Raw genomic sequence first — 27389 nt, 5'->3', positions numbered from 1 at the left:
TCATGTCGAGGAAAATCGAAACCTGGCACTTTCTTCGTTGGGTCTTTAATCAGAAAGATGTTGGAGGGTGGACATTGTTCCCATCACTCTCTCCATTCTGCTGTTACACTGAATTTTTCATTGGAGTATAGATCAGTCCAGAGTGGATTCCGGGATTTTAACCTCATCACAGGTGGATCTCGTAAGGCATTGAACAAGAGTCAGTTCCTGTGTGCAAAGGTCTTCTTGAGCAACTGTACTTTCGCTGCTTTTCTCCTAAGATCTGGAGGAACAATGTTTGCTAAAACAGGCAGCCACTGAGTAGGAGTAGACCTCACTGTACCAGTAATAACTCTCATGGTTTCATTGAGCTGTACGTCAACCTTGCTCAAATGTACGCTGTTATCCCACACAGGAGTGCAGTACTCACCAGCTGAGTATGCTAGAGAAAGTGAAGCAGTGCGAAGAGTGTTTGCATCTGCACCCCATTGCTGCCCGCTAGTTTATGCAGCAGATTTACTCTTGTACTCAGCTTCTTTAACAGATTCAAGCAATGCTGTTTGAACGATAAGGAACAATCCAGTGTGACACCCAGATATTTTGGGAAGAAGTTGTGGGAGACTTCTGTTTCGTTAAAAACCACATGTAGCTTCCGATTAGCTTCCATGTTATGCAAGTGGAATGCTGTTACTTCCGTTTTACTAGGATTTGGCTGGAGTCTCCATTTGTGAAAATAGTCACGTATGGTAGCTAGGTCCTCTGTAAGCACATCCTCACAGTGTGCCAAATCCGTGCTCTAATTAAAGCTAAATCGTCTGCAAACTGTATCTTCTTTGAAGTTGTTCTTCGCAGGTCATGGATGTAAAGATTGACTAGAATGGGAGACAATACTGACCCTTGTGGTAAACCATTATTTAGAGACCTCCACCTTCTTCTTTCACCATTTAGAAATACAGCGAGTCGACAGTTGGATAACATTTTGTTTAGTAAGCATGCTAGCTTCTGACAAGAGATGACTTGAACAAACTTGAGCAACAGTCCCTCTTTCCAGACCGTGTCATAGGCTGATGTAAGGTCGACAAAAGCTGCAGCAGTCTTTAATCTTTTCTGAAATCCTTCTTCAATCTGTGTTGTTAGTATTAACACCTGATCACAACAACTACGATTCTTTCTGAAACCACCTTGTTCAACTGGGATGACTCTCTCTATTGCTTCCTCGATAGGTTAAGTATATTTTTTTCGAGCATCTTTTAGATTACGCTAAGAAGTGAAATTGGTCGATAATGTGAAGCATCAGTTCATTCCTTTTCTGGTTTCAAGACTGCAATTACTTTGGCTTGTTTTAACACCTTAGGTAATTTAGCAGTTTGTAGAATGTCATTGAAGAAGTTGACTAGCCAATGTTTTGTACCAGGGCCTATGGCCTTCAGAAACTCAGGATAGATTTCATCCAGACCAACAGCTTTATTTATCTTTATCTTGGATAGAGCCTTGTCCAGTTCTTCAGTACTGAAGTCACAGGAATACTCCGGATTGGATGTCAACTGTGATCTTCTCGTTCTTAGTTGCTTCTTAACACTCCTTGCGTGTATCTTATCCATCTTCACTCTAGAGATTTGTGTCAGTCTGGAGGCAATGGTGTTTGGGTTCATTGGCCAACTTGTACGTTTCATGGTAGGGTCACTACCAAGTTTTCTTATGAGGTTCCAGGCTTTACGACTAGAGTGTGTAAAAATGTTATAGTTTATTTACAATATATATTTACACTTGGAACTAGTTTCAACGCTGTTTGGCATCATCTTCAGCCAAAATGTGGGAAATAGGCTAGCATGTAGACATTTATATTACACAAGGCGTTATATTAAACAATACATATCTTACAGGGAGATAAAAACAGGGACGAATATAGAAACAAATGAATCGTTGAGAAAGCAAAAGTTATACATATTAAAAATAACCTAACCCAATTTTTTACACAAGGTGTTACATTAAACATTACACATGTTACGAGGAGATAAAAACAGGGACGAATATAGAAACATATGAATCGTTGAGAAAGTAAAAGTTATACATATTAAAAATAACCTTAACCACACATCTTGCAGTGCGAAAATATTTGCCTTGAATGATTCCTGAATACAAAACGCACGCGTACACACTTCTGAAGAGCCAGCAGGCAGGAAAAAGTAAGGTGAAACCTTAAGAGTTCTTCTGAGAAGAGTTCATCATTTTCTTTATGTTCGGACTAACTAATGAAGTCTCCCTTGAGTTCCTGATAAACATACATAACAGGAAAATCTCCTTCACTCTCAACAATAGCTATAAAGACCAACGGTAAATTGTATTTTAAATACTGTGCAGAGACGTGAAAGCATGATCTTGAACATGATATAACTTCTTCATTTAACCATCTTTGAAAGTCTCTCTCTATATTACGTAGCTTCATTAACACCACCCTTCTGTAGATGCACAAAATAATCTTGTAAACTTCACAGGTCCGGTATTCAGCTCGACAAGAATATAAAATTGGTATTAAGGAATACGTTTTCTGAGAGTTTGGAGGTTGACTGTGCCAGTATTTGTGGTGTATTGTTGCAGCGTTACGTGTAGGGTGGCGGCAGGTTTCTATGATGTTTATTGCGGGACATAAGGCGGTAAAGCTATGGCGCGAGATGAAGAGGAACAGGGCGTGTTGGATAGATTCATTCTTAGATAATGACTCCTTTTCGATAGTTAAGAAGGACCCAACACAATCAATTCAAAGGCAATTGAAACAAATTCTAAAGAGCACATCTTTTCTCCTCACTGAGCAAGAAAAACAAAAGTTAATTTCTATGAACCCAGGCCTACCAACAGCTAAAGCACTACCCAAAATCCACAAAACCGGTGTCCCTATTCGACCCATAATAAACTACAGACCAAGCCCCTTATATAAATTATCTCAATTTATCCAACAATTCCTTAATAAACATTATAAATTCTCATCAAATAAATCCATCAGGAACACTGTAGAATTAGTGAACAAACTAAACACTTTCAAGCTTCAACCATATCATTCAATGCACTCCTTTGATATAGTCAACATGTATCCCAGTATAAAAACCAACTCATTATTCCCGATCATCGAAAAGAACTTACTTGCTAACAATCAACTAAGTAAACTAGAAGTTCAAGACTTTATGACCATATTAAGATTACTAATTAACAATAACTATTTCACATTCGATAAGATCATTTACAAACAAGATGGTTTGGCTATGGGTTCACCAGCCTCAGGAATTTTAGCAGAGATCTACCTTGATTTCCTAGAGCACACCGCCATCGACAATAACATCAAATTTGCTAATATCCAATTCTGGGCTAGGTACGTAGATGACACATTTGTAATCCTAGATGAACGCTCCAGAAGCGCCATCCACCCTCAAAAACCTTAATAACGTTGATCATGACATTAAATTTACCTTAGAATCAGAGATAAACAACTCCATCAACTTCCTAGACCTAACAATCAATAGGCACCCCTCTTCGTTCACATATAGTATCTATAGAAAGCCCACTCAAACGGCCACTACTATAAGAAATGGCTCACTACACCCCCAAACACACAAAGCGGCTACATATAATAGCTTAGTAGACCGAGCATTCAAAATTCCGATGTCAAGAAAAAACTTAAATAAAGAATTGAACAGCATTCGCTCTATAGCAAAATTTAATGGATATAATGAATCCTTTATTGAAAGAATAATCAATAAATTCAGACACCGCTCAAAAACCACCCTAATAAAAGACAATACTAGCACTGCCACGTTTTCCACATTCACCTTCAATAAAGAAATTTACAACGTCACTAACGTTCTTAAAAAACACAACGTTAAAATAGCCTTTCGTACTAACAATAGCAGCACAGAGATCCTACACAACTCTTCATCAATAAATAAAAGTAGTCCTTTTTCTAAATCAGGTGTATATAGGTTTTCTTGCCAAGACTGCAAAAGTTCTTACCTAGGGCAAACAGGACGCAGCTTTAAAATCAGATATGCAGAACATGTCAATGCCATAAAACACAACCGTTTTTCCGCGGTCGGCCTACATATAAAAGAATTTAAGCACAACTTTACTGAAATAAATCAAGATCTTGAGGTATTAGATATTCTAAACAAAGGTTCTTTCCTAGATGTCACTGAAAACCTCTATATTCATTTAGACCAATATTCCAATCCCAACCTAAACTTAAATGATATCTCAGAGAAACCAAAGATCCTATTCGACTTTCTCATTGAATTTTTCAAAAACATGAATATCCCGAAAAACAGATCTGTCTTTCACATTATGCATAATACTTTGTCACGCCACACACTTTCACCACATCACCCTCCATATTTCCCCTCCTTCCACTCCTCCTCCCCTACCGCTTCTTCCCACTCCCCTCCTAATCCAACAATGGCCGCTCCCCAGACCTAAACTATCCAACACGCCCCGTTCCTCTTCATCTCGCGCCATAGCTTTACCGCCTTATGTCCCGCAATAAACATCATAGAAACCTGCCGCCACCCTACACGTAACGCTGCAACAATACACCACAAATACTGGCACAGTCAACCTCCAAACTCTCAGAAAACGTATTCCTTAATACCAATTTTATATTCTTGTCGAGCTGAATACCGGACCTGTGAAGTTTACAAGATTATTTTGTGCATCTACAGAAGGGTGGTGTTAATGAAGCTACGTAATATAGAGAGAGACTTTCAAAGATGGTTAAATGAAGAAGTTATATCATGTTCAAGATCATGCTTTCACGTCTCTGCACAGTATTTAAAATACAATTTACCGTTGGTCTTTATAGCTATTGTTGAGAGTGAAGGAGATTTTCCTGTTGTGTATGTTTATCAGGAACTCAAGGGAGACTTCATTAGTTAGTCCGAACATAAAGAAAATGATGAACTCTTCTCAGAAGAACTCTTAAGGTTTCACCTTACTTTTTCCTGCCTGCTGGCTCTTCAGAAGTGTGTACGCGTGCGTTTTGTATTCAGGAAACATTCAAGGCAAATATTTTCGCACTGCAAGATGTGTGGTTAAGGTTATTTTTAATATGTATAACTTTTACTTTCTCAACGATTCATTTGTTTCTATATTCGTCCCTGTTTTTATCTCCTCGTAAGATGTGTAATGTTTAATGTAACACCTTGTGTAAAAAATTGGGTTAGGTTATTTAAATATGTATAACTTTTGCTTTCTCAACGATTCATTTGTTTCTATATTCGTCCCTGTTTTTATCTCCCTGTAAGATATGTATTGTTTAATATAACGCCTTGTGTAATATAAATGTCTACATGCTAGCCTATTTCCCACATTTTGGCTGAAGATGACGCCAAACAGCGTCGAAACTAGTTCCAAGTGTAAATATATGTTGTAAATAAACTATAACATTTTTGTATTGAAAAGGTGGACCCTTTTAAGTTTCCTATCTTCCATTCTCAGTTCAATACGGACAAAAATGAAATTCTTAGATTTAAATAGAGTGTGTAAAGTCCATCTCTGCTGTAGTTCTGTGCCACGTCTCTCTCCTAGATTTATTTAAAGCCCTTAGCAACTCATCAACTGTCGTTTTATTAGGAGAGTTCTGATATTTGGTGTAGAGCTGATTACATTCTTCTGACCATCCTGGTGTATACGTCTTACGATATCCCCCTCCGGGGAATGAACTTCCTAGCATTAGCTTTTATGGCGTTGACTAATCTACTGTAATTTTCAGGGACTGGTGGTATCCACTGTACAGTGTTATCAAGCCCTTTTGCAAATTTATCCCACTTTGCTAGTCGAAAATTTCAACGAGGTTGTGGTACTGAAGACACAAGAGAAATCTCAATGCCATGGTAAATAATGATGATGATGATGATGATGATGATAGCATACCCTCCTAATCGAGTAGGTTTGTCTTCCAGGCAGGATGCCTCTTCATCTATGTGTTCGGAGGTGACTATACAGTCCAATGCGGGAGTTATACAATTTGCCACAGTGATGACAGGTAGTCCCAGGTGGAGCAGTCATGTTATTTCTATGTCTCCTCAGCACTTCTTTTTCTTTCCTACGTTGCCTCTTGTCATTTGCTGAACGTTGGTGGTTTTCTTCAAACGACAGTGTGCCGTAATGGACTAGTGATCTCCAGGATGAACAGTCAAGGGCCAAGTTCTCCCAGTTATCAACATCAATGTTACATCTCTTCAAGTTAGCCTTGATTACTTCTTTAAATCGCTGGTCTGTGTTGACTGTGAGGAAAGGAACTGATGACCTTTCGTTGTACCATGTGTTGATTCTCAAGAGTTGACTGTGACACTATGCACAGGTCAGGAGAATAATCCTTTTGCCATCTGCCAGAATGAAATGCATCAGGATGTTTAGTATTGTGGACGAGTTGTAGGGAGTTTGCTTCAGTCCAGTTATTTAGGTTGGACCCATTGTCATCTTCGAATTTGTATCCCCATGATGGGCTGTGACTATTGAAATCTTAGACTTACAAAACAGGGTGATCAAAACTTTTAATGAACGGCTGGACCAACGGACTCCTGGTGGTTTATAGACATTCACTACAGTAATACCTGAGATTTCCACTGCCAGGACAAAGATATCTGTTGAGCTGTCTTCATAAACAACTTTAAAATCAGTTAACTGGGATCTGATGTAAGCTGCAATCCCATAACGTTCATCACTGATCACCCCAGCAAGATTGTAACCACCTATATTTCCTCTTCTGAAGAGATCTTCACTGTTGCTAAGTCCATATCAACACCGAGCCACGAGAAAATGGGTTAACAGAATTCAATGAAAATCGGTATATAGAGTCGGCGAATAAGAAACAGCAGCCTGAGCTATAAACAATTTTATTCACCCTGGTTGAAATTGTAGTTTAGGTGCCTAAAATTTAATTTTTTAAGTACCAATGTCATTGGTCCTATCGAAAAGAACTACATAACAAAAGTTATAGAGAATACAATTTCCAATCATTCATGTTTTATTCAGTTTCATTAATTTCATTATGGTCCGTATTGACAATTGATCACTATCAAAGAGTAGGAAGGGTCCACTTATTCAATACTATTATGTATAATTTTTTAAACATAATACTGAATAGGTGGATCCTTCTTACCCTTTGATAGTTATTTAGTTTTACCGTACCGGCTATGATATAACTGATATTTCAGGGTCGGAAGAAACCTAAATGTGAAGGCCTACAATATCGAAAGCGCATAACACTGATCAACAATAACATTACATTGACCATTGTTTGTTGTGATGTTCTTTGTCCCTTACGCTGCCATTCAACTCCAATAGATGAGATTACTGCAGCGTACCCGACTGAATACTGGCGGGAAATAGCTGGGGAGTTAGAAAACTTTCTTCTATAGCATGTCATTCCTTTGGTTCATACATTTTCTGATACTGCTGGTACGTAACACACTGGTTCATCATAGTAAGCCAGCTATTCGATTCCTATTCTGACACGCTGTTTTGATTGAGCAGTGTGCGCACTTGAGGCAGAAGCTCACTTAGTAGCAGTAGTAATAGTAGTAGTAGCAGCAGCAGTATTATGAACTGGTCTAGAATTACAATTTAGGCCTATTCCAAATTTTACCACCACAATTCACTAAATAACCCAAAATTCAACCCTGAAAGGAGCCGTTTCTTAAGAAAAGCTTCTTCCTCTTAATTTCTAATTCTACATTACTGTAATTTTATTCCAAATTAACAGTGAAGAGGGGGTTTCTCCTCTGACTTGGAGGAAAACTTTGCCTCCATGTCAGATGGATTTTTCTGTCGCCAGTGCAGTGAATTGAGATTTTCCGACTCACGAGGTACTCCTAGGAAATAGATTAGTAAAAGGACATAGTTTTTGTCCTGCGACTCTTCGCTATTCGACCCCACTCCCGAAAAAATACGAAGAGTGTTTGCGGATCACGGCTGTCTGCGGCTTGGTCATTCCAGCCCTGGAACTTTGGACTGTTACATCAGCAGTGTAGTACTGTTCGTTAAAAGTGAGAAAATGTGTGGTTTTTAATTTGATGAGTATTTCATATGAAATCATTACTTTAATCGCGCCATGCCTACTGACGTCATTGTAGTATCCTACTTTCATTTTAGTTGGGAAAACCACTAAGACAGTCTTTCTGAGGATGTAGAAAGGCAGGTGGAGAGTGAGTGCCTGCCATTATAATGCAAACTCCCCAACCTGATTTTGATGATAGGCAAGCGGGCCTACCATTACAATGAATATTCTGTAACCCATTCTTCATATGAGAAAATACGTCTGGCGACTTCCCCGTCGCGTATCACGGGTAACGTTAAGAGCTATGCAATTTAATAAAATCTTGCTCATAGCGTGTACACCACCTAACTTAGAATTCTGCATACAATGTAGAATTCCGTAGCGAAGCACGGGTACATCAGCTAGTATATGTGTGTGTTGGGTATACAGCCCGAAGGCCGGTTTGAACCTCTACAGCTCCACCAACAGCTGTCATAGATAGCCTAGGTGTCACTGAAGAGGCATACTAGGGAAATGAGGAATGAGGTAGTTTCCTGTTGCTTTCCTCACTGAGCCAGAAGTTGTTATTACATATCTGTCTGCCAAGCCCACTGAAATGCATGCAGCAACTGACCCTATGGGCGATATTTTCACACCATTCATAACAGGAACTGGCTGCATACAGAACGGTATTACTAGAATCGCTCATACCTCGGTCACTTTCATATTGTCAAAGCCAAGGATGAGACTGAGACAAGTCAATGAAAGTAACAAATTTATTGTAGCCCATGTGCACTGTAAACACTACATCCTGCCAGCAAAGGCATAGCTAATATATAATACAATCTATATATATATAAAATAAGAGTTTTGTCTGTACATTGCTCAGAATTTAAAAAGGATGGTATTTCTGTATCAGTCGTGTCCATAGTAGCAAAGAAATGCACTTTTTAATTTTCCGTAATTTCTGTCTGTCTGTCTGTCTGTCTGTATGTACGTACGTACGTACGTACGTACACGCATCATGAGAAAACGGCGGCAAATTCTCAGCCTGAAACTAATAATGGAATATTACAAGTGCAGAAATAAACAGCTCTTTATGTCATTCATAGATTTCAAAAAAGCATATGAATATTTTTATAGACAAACACTTTTTAAACTCCTCAGATCATATGATCTTCATCCCAAATTAATGAAAATCATCAAACTAATTTTAACCAACATGAATTTCGTGGTAAAATTCAGGGAAGAAATGTTAAAAGCTTTTACAATAAGAAATGGCCTCAGCGAAGGTGACAGATTATCTCCACTGGTTTTCAATATGGCTCTTGATTACATCATGAAACTTTGGCAAAACCCACCTAAAATCAAAATTGGACCAAAACCCTCAATAAAAACAAGCTGCCTGGGATTTGCAGATGATTTAGCTCTCTTAGTTCTTGACTTGGAAGATGTTCATGCCGCGATCACCAGTCTCGTCCTAAAAATAAGATTACAAATATCCTTCGAGAAATCCACAGTTCTACAACTTGATGTATCTTGAAGAAATCACCATATACAATTTAAATGAGAAAGAAACATGAAGAAACGGAACAAACAAAATGGAAAAAAAGCCCAATTTCTAAACTCGTCAATGTATGACAAGAAATGCTTGTCAATAGACATGAAGACACTATAAAACTGTAACTCTCCCAGAAGCCACCTAAGCTGGTGAAACCCTGTTACAAATTCAAAACAAAAAAATAACTGATCAGCTCCTCAAAACTGACAGGAAGGACTTATCAGGACTTGCATAAATAAAAAACATCAGGTTGAAGGAATCTGGAGAATCCTTGCTAATGAAGCTGCCTATCGACAAAACTGACCCAATCACTAGCACAATCTTACATTTCTTTTCACATCTTGCAACTGCCAGGAAACCTGATTTTACAACAACTACTGATGAGAAATCTTGGAAAGAAGACAGGAGGACAACGGATCCGCAAAATTCAGCAAGATCTCAAAGCAGTTGGACTCGAGATAGCAGATGCAGAGAACATAATAAAATTAACATCCTTTTTAAGACTCACAAATTTTCAGCAGAATTGACACAGAAGGGCTATAACAATCTCAGAAGAAATTTCGGAATGAATGAGAAATTGCTGGGCAGATCACAAGAACCAAACAGTACAGTAATCTTCAAGGAGAAAGTGAACGAGGAAATACAAGTGCACAATGAAAAATAGGAGAGGATTTCCACCAATCAATACTTATTTATTGCATATATTAAGCTACAGAACCGGTTTCGTCTTCATATACAAGGTCATCTTCAGCTGAACCATACATACATATTTATATAATGAAGCTTTGATTAAGATTGTGTTGTTAAAGGAATGCTATATGATGATGATGTACATTTAGTCACATACAAATGGGGCACGTCTTAGCGTGAACTGGCGTATATGTCATTCTGTACAATGTTGCAACTGTATGTCTAAAATATTATGTTGAAGGTCTTAAAATTAGTGTATAAAATATGTCTTTACTTAAACTAACTTATATATATATATATATGTACAAGATAAATACAATATATAAAAACACTTCATGCATATGAACATTCGTTCTTGCTTGTTGGTCAATACATCGACTAACTTCCGTATTTAAGTCTTATTTACAGTTGTACACTTCAGCTGCTATTCTTGGAGTTTGTAAAATTGCGTGGGTAAAAAATTTTGTCTTCCTGTGTATATGTGGGATAAAACACTTTCAATTTTTTAAAAAGGTGCCAAATGTATGGATGAAATTCAACTAAAATATGTTCAGCTCTGCTGTGTGTGTTGCCCTTTTATTGGAACCAATTCATGTTGTCCTGTGGCGTCCGTAAATTTGGATGACATTACAGGCTCGCACGTCAAACACAACTCAGCTACACCAACAACAATAAACATAACATCATTGCACAGCTACAAATGGGAAAGGAGCCACTACTTTGAACTCAATGTCATCCAAATTTACGGACGCCACAGGACAACATGAATTGATTCCAATAAAAGGGCAACACACACAGCAGAGCTGGACATATTTTAGTTGAATTTCATCCATACATTTGGCACTTTTTAAAATTTTTTTTTATTGAAAGTGTTTTATACCACATACACACAGGAAGACAAAAATTTTTACCCATGCAATTTTACAAACTCCAAGAATAGCAGCTGAAGTGTACAACTGTAAACAAGACTTAAATGCGGAAGTTAGTCGATGTATTGACCAACAAGCGAGAACGAATGTTCATATGCATGAAGTGTTTTTATATATTGTATTTATCTTGTACATATATATATATATATATATAAGTTAGTTTAAGTAAAGACATATTTTATACACTAATTTTAAGACCTTCAACATAATATTTTAGACATACAGTTGCAACATTGTACAGAATGACATATACGCCAGTTCACGCTAAGACGTGCCCCATTTGTATGTGACTAAATGTACATCATCATCATATAGCATTCCTTTAACAACACAATCTTAATCAAAGCTTCATTATATAAATATGTATGTATGGTTCAGCTGAAGATGACCTTGTATATGAGGTCGAAACCGGTCCTGTAGCTTAATATATGCAATAAATAAGTACTGATTGGTGGAAATCCTCTCCTATTTTTAATTGTGCAATTCGTCAATATGGAAATGAAGATTATAAATTACGAAATACAAGTGGTCGAATGTGGCCAACAACAACAACAAACAAACAATAAGAATAATGCATTCATCAGTATTATTAACATATCATTAATGTAAGGGACCCCTATTTTATTCCTTATTAAGTCGACAAAATTATTAATGTTTTTCTTATTTGCACTCATCTTAAAACATGTTAAGCATTAACCTTTATTGTACTGATTGAATGAAAACCTACAACCTGTTTTCCAGTCACTGACCAGGTCAGGAATGGAATGAATGAAGCCCCCATCTTAAGGCGGGGACAGGAATTGTGCCGGCTGCCGAGGCCTGTCGCACACCTCTGGGGCAATGATTAATGACTGACAGATGAAATGAAATGATAATTGAGAGAGCTGCTGGAATGAAAGATGCCAGGGAAAACTGGAGTGCCCGGATAAAAACCTGTCCCGACTCAGCTTTGACCAGCACAAATCTCACATGGAGTGACCGGGATTTGAACCAAGGAACCCAGCGGTGAGAGGCCGGCGTGCTGCCGCCTGAGCCACGGAGGCTGTTGTACTGATTAATTTCCTATTATTAATTAAACTGATTCAAATAATTTAAGGATTGTTTTTATTCTGCAAGTGGTCGCTATATGAGAATTTCTCTCACATTATTTTTTATTGTGATATTCCTTCACAGTGATGAAAGGGAGGTGACTGTTCCCTCAACTGTCGTGAGTAGGGCAATTCATATTTGAAGGGTAAGCACCCCCTTCCCTAGTCAGAAGAAAGATTCCTATATGTCCGCGTGCGCTACATGAGAGTTTCTCTCATCGCGCAACTAATGACGGTGTCATGTTGAAGTGGACCGGGAAATTTACTCCTGTTGTACACATTAGTATTCGACTTAGGTCATGCGCGGAACATTCTCCATTTGCAGTTACTGATAAATATGTCTTCAAAATGCCTTTGCTGACGAGATGTAGTATTTACAGTGCACTAGGTCTTCTGGTATGGGCTATATCAAATTTGTTACTTTCATTGACCTGTCTCAGTCTCATCCTTGGCTTTGACAATATGAAAGTGACTGAGGTATGAGTGATGCTAGTAATACCATTCCTTATGCAGCCAGTCCCTGTTATGAATGGTGTGAAAATATCGCTCATAGGGTCAGTTGGTGCACGCATTTCAGTGGGCTTGGCAGACTGATATGTAATAGCAATGGCTGGCTCGGTGAGGAAAGCAACGGGAAACTACCTCACTCCTCATTTCCCTAGTACGCCTCTTCAGTGACACCTAGGCTATTTATGACAGCTGTTGGTAGAACTGCAGAGGATCAAACCAGCCTTCGGGCTGACTACCCAACATACATACATGTCTTCAAAAATGTGGAGTTGAGGAAAAATGCTAGTTGAATTAGCGCTGTTACAAAATCCAGGTAACTCACATGTTGAGAGAAGATCTAATGTACTTCATTCTTGTTTTTGTATTGCGACTGTCATAAAGTCTTTATTTTCAATATTACAAATATTACGTACTAACATGTGATGCGTGAGATTTTTTACAACTTAAGGACGAAATTGTTTTTATGTACATTGCATATGTTATTTTAAGTACAGTAGAAGTCCGTTATAGCGAAAATTCATACATACATACATACATACATACATACATACATACATTATCATTATAGACTGTTATGCCTTTCAGCGTTTAGTCTGCAAGCCTCTGTGAATTTACTAAACGTCGCCACAATCCTCGATTTTCAACTAGTGTTGTGCCCTCATTTAGTTCTATACCTCTTATCTTTAAATCGTTAGAAACCGAGTCTAACCATCGTCGTCTTGGTCTCCCTCTACTTCTCTTAAACTCCATAGCAGATTCCATTATTCTCCTAGGTAACCCATCCTCCTCCATTCGCCTCACATGACCCCACCACCGCTCATTCCGAGTACCCTCCTGCCATTGTTCCCACCTGTTTGTACCAACAATCACTCTTGCTACCTTCATGTCTGTTACTTCTAACTTATGAATAAGATATCCTGAGTCCACCCAGCTTTCGTTCCCGTAAAGCAAAGTTGGTCTGAAAACAGACCAATGTAAAGATAGTTTCGTCTGGGAGCAGACTTCCTTCTTACAGAATACTGCTGATCGTAACTGCGAGCTCACTGCATTAGCTTTACTACACCTTGATTCAATCTCACTTACTATATTACCATTCTGGGAAAACACACAACCTAAATCCTTGAAATTATCGACCTGTTCTAGCTTTGTATCACCAATCTGACATTCAATTCTGTTGAATTTCTTACCTACTGACATCAATTTAGTCTTCGAGAGGCTAATTTTCATACCATACTCATTGCACCTATTTTCAAGTTCCAAGATATTAGACTGCAGGCTTTCGGCACTGTGTGCCATTAAGACCAAGTCGCCAGCATAGGCCAAACTGCTCACTACATTTCCACCTAACTGAATCCTTCCCTGCCATTTTATACCTTTCAGCAGATGATCCATGTAAACTACGAACAACAAAGGTGAAAGATTACAGCCTTGTCTAACTCCTGTAAGTACCCAGAACCAAGAACTCATTCTACCATCAATTCTCACTGAAGCCCAATTGTCAACATAAATGCCTTTGATTGATTTTAATAATCTACCTTTAATTCCATAGTCCCCCAGTATGGCGAACAACTTTTCCCTCGGTACCCTGTCATGCTTTCTCTAGATCTATGAAACATAAACACAACTGCCTATTCCTCTCGTAGCATTTTTCAATTACCTGGCGCATACTGAAAATCTGATCCTGACAGCCTCTCTGTGGTCTGAAACCAAACTGGTTTTCATCCAACTTCCTCTCAACGACTCATCGCACCCTCCCTTCCAAGATGCCAGTGAATACTTTGCCTGGTATACTAATCAATGAGATACCTCGATAGTTGTTGCAATCCTTTCCGTTCCCTTGCTTATAGACAGGTGCAATTACTGCTTTTGTCCAATCTGAAGGTACCTTGCCAACACTCCACGCCAATTTTACTACTCTATGAAGCCATTTCAGCCCTGCCTTCCCACTATACTTCACCATTTCAGGTCTAATTTCATCTATTCCTGCTGCCTTATGACAATGGAGTTTATTTACCATCCTTTCCACTTCCTCAAGCATAATTTCACCAACATCATTTTCCTCCTCCCCATGAGCTTGGCTGCTTGCAACACCACCATGATGATTTCCTTTTACATTGAGAAGATGTTCAAAATATTCCCTCCACCTCTCCAGTGATTCCCTGGGATCTATTACCTGAATTACTCAAAACACTGTTCATTTCCTTTTTCCCCACCCTTCCTAAGATTCTTTATTACTGTCCAGAAAGGTTTCCCTGCCGCTTGACCTAGCCTTTCCAGGTTATTACCAAAATCTTCCCATGATTTCTTTTTGGATTCAACAACTATTTGTTTCGCTCTGTTTCTTTCATCTACGTGCCAATCCCTGTCTGCCTCGGCCCTTGTTTGGAGCCATTTCTGATAAGCCTTCTTTTTACGTTTACAGGCTGCTCTCACTTCATCATTCCACCAAGATGTTCGCCTTGAAAATTCATAACAGCGAAAAATTTACTCGTTATAACGGATTATCGTTATATCCGATTTTTGTAGAAAAGTCGGAAAACCCTTCATGCACTTTAAAATCGGTATGAAACGGCAATCAGTTTGTTCACAACATGTGTTTCCGTAGATGATATCTACACTACGGCTTACTTATTTGTTATTTTTCGTAATCGGACAGTACATGAAAGTGTATGTTTAATTTCATTCTGAAAAAAAGATAGTACTGTATATCTCCGAATCCAAGATGAACCCCACTTTTTCCTTTAAAAAATTTAAATCAGGCTGAAAAGGAAGTTTGTAAAATCATATTAATGCCTTGTCTTACAGTAGGCCTACGAATTTTAGACTATTTTTAGACGCCGAACACTGACTGTCGTCACACCGTATTTCTTTATTTTTGGTGACGGCACAGTTATTTATTTCCGTGGGTTTAAGGACCATTAACTCAGCATTGGCAGAGAACTTGTTGAATATTTTCCGGCAATACCCATTCCATGCGTCTCTACAATACAACGATCCATCAGGAAATTATTCTTGCTGTCTATAAAACTGTTACTTATACGCAGCGTCAGATATAACCGGCTGCCGCTACACGCATGTCTCGCTTGCCGGGTTCGGCCAAATTCAGCGGCTAGCGATGTATTGGCCTAATCGCGAACGTTGAAAGTCAACGAACGAGTTTATTGCGCCACGGTATGGCAATTCCGCCCTTGCGTTTTTCGTGCACATACCTCACAATTTCATCTTCTACTTCTTTAAAGCATCCTTGTTGCTGACCAATGAATGCAGTTTTTGTACAGTACACATTTTTTTTAGCTCTTTGTCTTCACGCTAACGCCAAATATTGGCTTTAGTTAGGCCTATGCCGTATTTTCTTGCGGCTGCACTATTAGTCTACATTTCCGAGTGTTTAATAAACATTAACTTAAAATTGCCATCATAATATCGACTAGAACCCGTTGAAAATTTGCCGGCAATACCTTTTCCACATATCTTTACAATACGACTATCCATCACGAAAATATTCCTGCTGTCTATAAAGCTTTATTTTACTAAGCGTCAAGTACAATAGACGCGTTATGACTCTGCCACTAAATAGCCATGGCTTTTCTAAGAATTCGAAGGGTCGCATGCTTTGATGCCATTCTGCAGATTTGAGAAACACACAGGCTCTGTACAACCGGTTGTCGCGGCTAGCGATGTGTAGTAAAGAGGCGGTCGTTTATTGTCAACGAGTTCTGTGCACGTGTGAAAAGCAACAGCGTGGTTACCGCAGTAGTTGCCAGTGGTATCCATTAACTTACTGTTAGGCCACGAATGCAACAACCCTTGAGTTTTCGCACGAGATTCTGAGGGGAAAAAACAAGTCTTGGATTCGGAGAAATACGGTATCACTCCAGAGATTTCTGTGGCAAACACCTCAGCTTTCTTCTTCAAACAGCGTCACCTAACCTAACCGTATATGTAGCCTATCATGAAAACATATTTGAAACGCATGTAGAGAAATAACCTCCTTGCGAAAAATTTACATGTAAATAGCCGTAACTAGACGCGAGAAGATATGAAATATCCTCTGAAATCAGTGATGTAATCTGCCATATCTTGAGGTGTATCACATTCGTACTTAATTTCCGAATATAACATTAAAATTAAGATATCGTTTACTTCAGTCTTTATTTTTAACGAGTCAACAACTGCTATCGGACACGTTATTTATGCATTTATTACGAAAACGTGTTTTCCTCTTATCATTTCAAATTTTCTTTAGAGAACAGCAGTCAATGGGTATTACTAATAAACTCCAACATCGCCTTTGAATGTCAATGAGAGAGCTCGCAAATGCACAAAGTGAGAAAACTATACCGTACCGAAGATGATCGATAGCATTTTGTTGCAAACGTTTCAGTTTTCTCATTCAAACAGCGTCACGTATCCTAACTTAACCATACAATACGTATGATGAAAACACACTTCAAGCGCCAGTAGAGAAATTATACCTTTCCCGCTATAAATATTCATAATAGCCTTTCCGTAATTTAATCAGACGCGACAAAATATAAACTAACCTCTGAAATCAATTAAGCACTCTGCCATACCTCAAGGTGTATCCCATTCTTACTTAATTGCAGTATTTAGCATCAAAATTAAGCGGTCGTTTAGTCAGCCTTAATTTTAACGAGTTAAAAACCATTATTTACGCATTTATTACGAAATATGTTCTCTTTCATTTCGAATTTTCTTTACGGAACAACTGTCGATGGAATATCACTAATCGACTCCGACATTGCCTTCGAATGTCGACGAGAGAAATCGCTAGTGCACACAGCGAAGAAACTGTGCCGAAGGTAATCGATCGCATGCAATATCATCGCTGGGGTGCATAAATATCAGTAACAGAGAAAATCGTGTGCGCTTAATCGCTCGTAATAACGGATGCGCCAGTGATAGGGTTCTCGCTGTAACCGAAGGACGATACACAGTTTAATATAGGAATTTTGAAGAGAGAGAAAAATGTTGTCGCTATAACGGAGTTCTCGTTATATACCGTACTCGCTATAGCGGACTTCTACTGTAATTTGTGTCTTTAATAAACAGCTAATCATTTCATTTTTATCTAAAATATATAAGGCAGAACTTGCATTTCATTCCAGTAGTAAATTTCAGCATTACTGTGAAAAGTGTCAATATTTGTTTTAATGTGAGAGAAAGTCTCACGCGTGACCACTCACATTACATTTCAGCTAGCGACCACTCGCGGGTTAATTGTATATATAAGCTAAGGAATGCTGATCTAATTTCCAAGTTTTACTTTGATTTTCCACCCCTCTTACAAGTTTCTCTATGTGATGTGTTTGCAGCATAGATTCCAAGGGGGCTATCATTTGAGAATGGTTTCTACTACCAAGGTAAGTTGGTGATGTGTCTAATTTCTGCTTTGTTTTTTGTTCTGAGGTTTGGATATTTGGGTGTTTTACCTGTTCTTCGGCTTCCTTTATTTGGTGTCTTTAGATGTGTGATTGCCCTCCTCTTTTCCAAACCATGTTGTATAATTGGCCAGAATTTTCCAGTAACGTAGCCTAGCGTTCTGTTACTTTGAGCCTTGAAAGTTTGCAATAGACTTGGAAGCTTTCTCACGTCTCACGACTCGAGATGTTCTTATTGCTATGGTTGGTCATGGTTCACTTCCCAAAGGGGACAAAATCTTTTCAAAACGTACGTTCTCTGAACTTTTACAATTTTGATGTGTTACCTTACACAGTTGCTGCAGTTTTCAATAATGGACTCGCTCAATCTTCTGGCACCATCAGGCATTATATATGACTGTGTTCTCATGACTGAATAGATTCTGAAACCTTACATATATAAAGCCATGGGAGATCTTCGGATAGCTTATTACTGTTTTGGCCCTAAGAATTTTTGTTTATCTTGTGTTTAAGGTTTTATGTTAAAATGTCCGTACAAAAACCATAGTCATTTTATATTATGCAGCCTAACAATTAAAAAGTTCGTATCATTTCCCACTTCTACTGGCCTGTGCATTTCAATGTGCTTTCCAGCTGAGCTCAAGGTCAAGAATTAAATTACATTCCATGAGAGGGTTGTTTCCTTTCATTTTCTAATTTCCTTGTGATTAGTGACGAGTAGAATTGAATATAATGCATTCCAAAACTTTTGAGAAGCAATATTTACAGCACATTTATACGTCAAGTAGGCCTGTAAGGGGTACAAGACTTACAGAAACTTATTACAAACAGTATACCGAAGACCAAATTACAAGGGAAGGTGAAAAAAAAAAAAAGGTATATTTCCACCATGTTGGGTGCTTTTGCATTGAATGTGCTTTATTTTGTTAGATTAGAGAATTAAAAACTATTCGTGATAGATTGTTGTTTGGATTGGCATTATTTAGTAGCATAATTTTTTATGAGCTTGGATAATCAAAGTTGCTGACCTGAAAGAAGTTTCCACAGGAAATTGATGAAGTTTCCCCAGTAAAACTGGGCTTAAAGATTTTTCATTCATGTAATTTATGTAGGTAGGAGTTTATGAAGCTGGCCCTATGTTCTAGGGATGGCTTGCTTGCCTCTCGCCCGGAGGCACCAAGTTCAATTCCTGGCCTGGTGAGTTCTTTGTAGCTGGATGTGAGGGCTCGTTCAAGGTCCACTCTGCCCATGTGATTACAACTGAAGAGCTCTCTAACAGTGAAATTGCAACCATGGTCTAGTGAGGCAATAATAATGGCCGAAAGGTTTCTAGCACTGACCATGCGCCACCTCATAACCTATAGGCCCTCAGGCTGATTAGCGATCGCTTGGTAGGCCAACAACCATTAGGTTGTAGTGGTATGGAGTTTGATTTGGTTTGGGAGTTTTGTAAGATTATAATTATATGTATTTCATTACTGTTGACGGTTTTAGTTCATTCTCGGATTTTCAGTTTTCCCACATTGTACGTTCATCCCATGACAAGACCTGCCATAAGGCAGAATACCTAGATAGATAGATAGTACGTATGTATTTCATTACTGTTGATGGTTTTAGTTCATTCTCGGATTTTCAGTTTTCCCACATTGTACGTTCATCCCATGACAAGACCTGCCATAAGGCAGAATACCTAGATAGATAGATAGTACGTTCTGTGGTCCCTCCATGAATGGAGAATCAAGGTTCCACTGTACGAGTGCTACATAGAGTGTCAACATTCTCAGCTAATATTGTTTGGCTTTTGTGACCGGGACAAGTAGTAAACATCATCATACCCTACAGTTTAGTAACACTTCCGTTCCATTTGTTCAGCTCTCCAAAAATAAACCGATATTCGATCAGAAAGTGGTTACCTAATACTAACAGTATGAAAAGTCTGCATAAAAGAGAGTGAATCTGTTAATACCTGTAAGTGCTGCTGTTGTGAGGGCTGAGACTGAGGTGGCACCAGAGGCCCCTGGTGAGTGGGGATATGTAAACCAGGGGGAGGAAGCTGTACTTGCTGTTGAATATGCTGCTGTTGGGCCAGTAATTGCTGCTGATGTTGCTGTTGCTGGTGCTGCTGTTGTTGCTGCTGCTGCTGTTGCTGCTGCTGAATTAACTGCTGCTGATGCTGTTGCTGAGCCAAGTGTGGAGGTGGCACACCAATCAGGGGAGGGGGGCCGGTTAGCTGTGCCACTGCAAACCAGGAACAAACGGTAGTATGAATGGAATAGAATATGAAGCATTAGTATTGTATTATAGAAGACTACCAACAACCTTACAAGAAAGAACCCATAACAAGATCCTTTAATACAATATCATGACTTGTCAATTAAGATGGTGGTGTGTCGAGACCCAAAATTGATAGAAGTTCTGTGGGACGGCCAGGCTGTGCCAGGGAAAGGAAGAAAATAGTTCTAAGAATAATAAACAGTCGGCTGTCAAAAAAAATTGTTAGCATGTTCTGTAATTTAAATGGGATAAATTGGTGATGTCTACTTAGGTCACACTTAAATGTTGGAGAAAGTCTATTTGGATTATAACAGAAAGGATTTAATAACAGAATGGATGACAACAGACAAACCAAGTGTATCTTCAACCTTCTGAATAGTTAAAATCTAAACCCTCATGGTTCACTGAAATTGAGAAAGCCATGAAAAATGCTGGAATTAAAACAGATACAATCAAAAACAGAACATTTTTTAGAGAAGCAGTTCAAAAGGCAGCATTTTAGGAGTGGAAGAAACTAACAACTAGAAGAAAGTGGACTCATGAAGAGAAGGAACGACACTCTCGAAGGATGGTGGAAATTTGGACGCAAAGGAAATCGAACACAATGAAAAGTAACCAAAGTTGATTCATCGTACCCTCCAAATGAGTTATTCAGAAGAAGAAGAAGAAGAAGAAGAAGAAGAAGAAGAAAGGATTTTATGAATCAAAATGTATAAAATCTAATCAAGCCCACCTACTCTACAAGAGGTATCTAACATTCAGATCGCCTGTGAATCTTGTACGTAGAAGGTGCTAAGGTGCTTGGAAAATTAAGGACACAGATCAGTAGATTACCTTATTGTTGGCGTCGGCACGACGTAGTTCGCCATGACAGTTTTTATGCGTTGAATTGGAAAGTCTAATGACCACTGAAGTTGAAATGCTGTGACTGCATCTCAAGGGATGTAAGATTCAGTTAAATCGGCAAACATGTATTGGAAGTTTATTTCACTACTGCTTGACAAGGCGAGTGTGGAATATAATAGTTGTATGTGGTGTACATGATGTGTGGCAATAGCCAAATAATATTCTTTTAAGTTACAGGAAATCTTGACAGTATTGGAAGATACGTCTTATTATTCTAAAGTGGAAATTATCACTAGAAGTCCAGCTAAACAATGAGGAAAACTCTCAGAGCCTGGAGGATGGACTCGGGACAGACCAACCACTTGGGTCAAGATGAAGCTGCCAACATCAGGCTAAGTGCATACTCTGGCTTTTCTTACGTCCATTTCTCTTTTCCGTAGTATTGTGTGTTTTCTTTTCAACTTAGATAACTGGTTCATGTTTGTGGGTTACTGTAGTCACGTCCTAGTTCGTGAACCATGGGCAATGGCTGAGTGGCCTAGTAAGTGGTCCTGAGAGTCGGGATACCAGTTGCTATGGAATGGGAGTGGGCATCTCGGACATATTCTGAGTCGTGGCCCTCCTTGTGCTCAGGCGGCTAGGACTATACAATTCACCGGTGGTCCATAACCCGTTAGAGGAGAGATCCCCACTTGGACTATGTGCAAGTAGGGCAGCATCCTGTTTCATGAATTTACCGAGCTCAGAACACTTTAAGCAAGCCTCGGACCTATGGGAGTAATGGAGTCCCACTCCCATTTGACAGGCGAGGGACTCCTTGGAAACAACTTGGCGAACAAAATGGAATTCGATGGGGAGCTATCAATATTAATGGGGCTTATGGAAGAAAGAAGGTAGAACTGGCTGAGTCAGCAAAGAGGATGCATCTGGATGTGCTAGAAGTAAGTGATATTCGGGTAAGGGGAGATAAAGAGGAAGAGATAGGAGATTATAAAGTGTACTTGACGGGTGTTAGAAAGGGAAGGGCAGAGTCTGGGGTAGGGCTCTTTATCAGGAATACCATTGCACGCAACATAGTTTCTGTTAGGCGCGTAAATGAGCGAATGATGTGGGTAGATTTGTCAGTGGGAGGAATTAGGACAAGAATTGTGTCCGTGTATTCACCATGTGAGGGTGCTGATGAGGATGAACTTGACAAGTTTTATGAAACATTGAGTGACATCGTGGTCAGGGTCAACAGCAAGGATAGAATAGTGCTAATGGGCAATTTCAATGAGAGAGTTGGGAATAGAACTGAAGGATACAAAAGGGTGATTGGTAAATGTAGGGAAGATATGGAGGCTAATGGGAATGGGAAGCGTTTGCTGGACTTCTGTGCTAGTATGGGTTTAGCTGTTACGAATACATTCTTCAAGCATAAGGCTATTCACCGCTACACATGGGAGGCTAGGGGTACCAGATCCATAATAGACTATATCTTAACAGACTTCGAATTCAGGAAATCTGTTAGGAATGTACGAGTTTTCCACGGATTTTTTGATGATACAGACCACTATCTGATCTGTAGTGAACTAAGTATCTCTAGGCCTAGGGTAGAGAAAGTGAAATCTGTCTGCAAACGAATAAGGGTAGAAAATCTCCAGGACGAGGAAATTAGACAGAAGTACATGGACATGATTAGTGAGAAGTTTCGAACAGTAGACAGTAAGCAGGTTCAGGATATAGAAATTGAATGGGTGGCATACAGGGATGCTGTAGTAGAAACAGCAAGGGAATGCCTAGGAACAGCTGTGTGTAAAGATGGGAAAAGGAGAACATCTTGGTGGAATGATGAAGTGAGAGCAGCCTGTAAACGTAAAAAGAAGGCTTATCAGAAATGGCTCCAAACAAGGGCCGAGACAGACAGGGATTGGTACGTAAATGAAAGAAACAGAGCAAAACAAATAGTTGTTGAATCCAAAAAGAAGTCATGGGAAGATTTTGGTAATAACCTGGAAAGGCTAGGTCAAGCAGCAGGGAAACCTTTCTGGACAGTAATAAAGAATCTTAGGAAGGGAGGGGAAAAAGGAAATGAACAGTGTTTTGAGTAATTCAGGTGAACTCATAATAGATCCCAGGGAATCACTGGAGAGGTGGAGGGAATATTTTGAACATCATCTCAATGTAAAAGGAAATCATCATGGTAGTGTTGCAAACAGCCAAGCTCATGGGGAGGAGGAAAATGATGTTGGTGAAATTATGCTTGAGGAAGTGGAAAGGATAGTAAATAAACTCCATTGTCATAAGGCAGCAGGAATAGATGAAATTAGACCTGAAATGGTGAAGTATAGTGGGAAGGCAGGGATGAAATGCCTTCATAGAGTAGTAAAATTAGCGTGGAGTGTTGGTAAGGTACCTTCAGATTGGACAAAAGCAGTAATTGCACCTATCTATAAGCAAGGGAACGGAAAGGATTGCAACAACTATCGAGGTATCTCATTGATTAGTATACCAGGCAAAGTATTCACTGGCATCCTGGAAGGGAGGGTGCGATCAGTCGTTGAGAGGAAGTTGGATGAAAACCAGTTTGGTTTCAGATCACAGAGAGGCAGTCAGGATCAGATTTTCAGTATGCGCCAGGTAATTGAAAAATGCTACGAGAGGAATAGGCAGTTGTGTTTATGTTTCGTAGATCTAGAGAAAGCATATGACAGGGTACCGAGGGAAAAGTTGTTCGCCATACTGGGGGACTATGGAATTAAAGGTAGATTATTAAAATCAATCAAAGGCATTTATGTTGACAATTGGGCTTCAGTGAGAATTGATGGTAGAATGAGTTCTTGGTTCAGGGTACTTACAGGAGTTAGACAAGGCTGTAATCTTTCACCTTTGTTGTTCGTAGATTACATGGATCATCTGCTGAAAGGTATAAAATGGCAGGGAGGGATTCAGTTAGGTGGAAATGTAGTGAGCAGTTTGGCCTATGCTGACGACTTGGTCTTAATGGCACACAGTGCCGAAAGCCTGCAGTCTAATATCTTGGAACTTGAAAATAGGTGCAATGAGTATGGTACGAAAATTAGCCTCTCGAAGACTAAATTGATGTCAGTAGGTAAGAAATTCAACAGAATTGAATGTCAGATTGGTGATACAAAGCTAGAACAGGTCGAAAATTTCAAGTATTTAGGTTGTGTGTTCTCCCAGGATGGTAATATAGTAAGTGAGATTGAATCAAGGTGTAGTAAAGCTAATGCAGTGAGCTCGCAGTTGCGATCAGCAGTATTCTGTAAGAAGGAAGTCAGCTCCCAGATGAAACTATCTTTACATTGGTCTGTTTTCAGACCAACTTTGCTTTACGGGAGCGAAAGCTGGGTGGACTCAGGATATCTTATCCATAAGTTAGAAGTAACAGACATGAAAGTAGCAAGAATGATTGTTGGTACAAACAGGTGGGAACAATGGCAGGAGGGTACTCGGAATGAGGAGATAAAGGCTAATTTAGGAATGAACTCGATGGATGAAGCTGTACGCATAAACAGGCTTCGGTGGTGGGGTCATGTGAGGCGAATGGAGGAGGATAGGTTACCTAGGAGAATAATGGACTCTGTTATGTAGGGTAAGAGAAGTAGAGGGAGACCAAGACGATGATGGTTAGACTCGGTTTCTAACGATTTAAAGATAAGAAGCATAGAACTAAATGAGGCCACAACACTAGTTGCAAATCGAGGATTGTGGTGACGTTTAGTAAATTCTCAGAGGTTTGCAGACTGAACGCTGAAAGGCATAACAGTCTATAATGATAATGTATGTATGTATGTATGTTAGATAAATTATGTTATTACAATAGGTAGGCACAACTTGAGAGAACCCTAGGGTCATCTTTACCTTTCTAAGGGAAGGGTTAGTAACACACAGTGTCTTAGAATTTATGTTCTTAAGTGCGGCCAGTGTCCAGTATTCGGGAGATATTGGGTACGAACCCCACTGAGGATGGTTTTCCGTGGTTTCCCATTTTCCCACCAGGCAAATGTTGGGGTTGTACCTTAATTAAGGCCATGGACACTTCCTTCCCACTCCTAGCCCTTTCCTGTCCCATCGTCGCCGTAATACTTATGTGTGTTGGTGCGACACACAAAAAAAAAAAAAGGTATCGTTCTCCAGATTCAAGATTAAGATGAATGGATGGTCGAATTAAATCATCAAAAGGGAATAATGCTACCGTGAGAAAGTACTGAAGGCTACGGTAATTCATGTTAGTATGATTTTGAATAGGCAGATTACAACTGCATATGTCGTGAAGATAAAAGTAAATCTTTGATAATATGCCACTGAAATGAGATGATATACAGGGTATTCTGTTAATGTATCTTTGATATTATGATTGTTTCACAGAGAATAATTCTTCAAAATGATTTAATGCCAGTGATGATGGTATTGAAAATGAGTCTTTGAAAGTACAGTTGGGTTAACATAGATGACAATTCTGTGTATATGTCCCGTGAGAATAATATGTTGAGTTCACGTGCCTTCTGATCGAACGAGATAGAATCTTCGACTGTGTATCCATTAAAATCAAATAATAATATTAGATTTAAAATTCCACCTGTTCAATACATAAGTGTTTTTTATTTAAATTTAAGATATAGTTCTTAAGATATTACATACAGGGACATGTTTTACCCATGTTGAGGGCATCATCAGCCTAAAAATCTCTAACCTAAAAGAAAGATAGATCAAGATCCTGATTGTTTTTATACTTAAGTAAGAGGTACAATTTGTATAGATTTTTGCGAATGTCTTGTTTTTTAAAATGTGGTAACAAGTGATTAGTGAGAAGTTTAAAAATAAAAAGTAAAATTGGTGCGCTGAATTAAAATTTGGTAAAATATGGTGCCTTGTTCTGGAGATGGCATAAGTAGCTTATAATAGCTTAATAAATTAGGAATAAAAAACACTCTTAGTGGTAGTAAGTTGTTCAAGTGCTTAGGAGCAAAGACAGGTTAGCTGGTAGATAAAATTGCTGCGCTGAAATAAAATTTGGTAAAATATAGTGCCTTATTCTGGAGATGGCAAAAGTAGCTTATAATAGCTTAATAAATTAGGAATAAAAGTCACTCTTAGTGGTAGTAAGTTGTTCAAGTGCTTAGGAGCGATGACAGGTATTCGTCGGAAAACGTAGCTATATTTATAATAAAATTAGCTGGTAGATGTGGTTGTAGCTTCTTGTATTAAAAATCAAAAGGAAACTATATGAGGTTGTGTAGAGCTTGAGGTGTTATGTCTGAAATAAGAGGAGAATGAAATGTTAAGGAATAATATTAAAGAAGGAGAGAAAAAAGAAAAAGATATGTGTGAAAATTACTTACCCCTTTGACAGTTGTGATGTTAATTTTGTGATGTGAGTTGAAGAAAATATGTAGTGTGTGAATTTCATTTATCTTTTAACTGTTGTAATGTTAAATAGTTGCCATGGTAGCAATTTCATCTACCAGCTAACCTGTCTTCGCTCCTAAGCACTTGAACAACTTACTACCACTAAGAGTGTTTTTTATTCCTAATTTATTAAGCTATTATAAGCAACTTATGCCATCTCCAGAATAAGGCACCATATTTTACCAAATTTTAATTCAGCGCAGCAATTTTATGTTTTATTTTTAAACTTCTAACTAACCACTTGTTACCACATTTTAAAAAACAAGACATTCGCAAAAATCTATACAAATTGTACCTCTTACTTAAGTATAAAAACAATCAGGATCCTGATCTATCTTTCTTTTAGGTTAGAGATTTTTAGGCTGATGATGCCCTCAACATGGGTGAAACATGTCCCTGTATGTAATATCTTAAGAACTATATCTTAAATTTAAATAAAAAACACTTATGTATTGTACAGGTGGAATTTTTAATCTAATACTCTTATTATTTGATTTTAAGTACATTTCAATACGGAACATAATATGAGATTTATAACATGTAATGTGTATCCATTGTATTTAACTATCTAGATTTATTGTATGACATGTCGGTTATTCGCTGCGAGATCATTGATGTGACATGGAAATATGTAGGTCATCTGCTAACGTGATCACATGGTAACAGGCCAATGTATAA

General features: G+C 38.6%; 1 protein-coding gene across 8 annotated transcripts in view; it reads right to left on the bottom strand.

Annotated features, from left to right (window-relative positions):
- Positions 1-27389, bottom strand: part of LOC136858342 (transcription factor SPT20 homolog) — a 615333-nt gene that overhangs the window by 324509 nt on the left and 263435 nt on the right. For all 8 annotated transcript variants that reach the window (XR_010858631.2, XM_067137808.2, XM_067137810.2 and 5 more), the window contains one exon: positions 20146-20417. Coding sequence is in view for 7 of the 8 variants with exons in the window: in XM_067137808.2 (XP_066993909.2) it covers positions 20146-20417 (272 nt within the window). In the remaining variant the exon portion in view is untranslated. The remainder of the gene's footprint in view (positions 1-20145; positions 20418-27389) is intronic.

This window comes from Anabrus simplex, chromosome 1 (assembly GCF_040414725.1).
Source record: "Anabrus simplex isolate iqAnaSimp1 chromosome 1, ASM4041472v1, whole genome shotgun sequence".
NCBI lineage: Eukaryota > Metazoa > Arthropoda > Insecta > Orthoptera > Tettigoniidae > Anabrus > Anabrus simplex.
The sequence above is the reverse complement of the archived record's forward strand: the minus strand, read 5'-3'. Positions and strand labels throughout refer to the sequence as shown.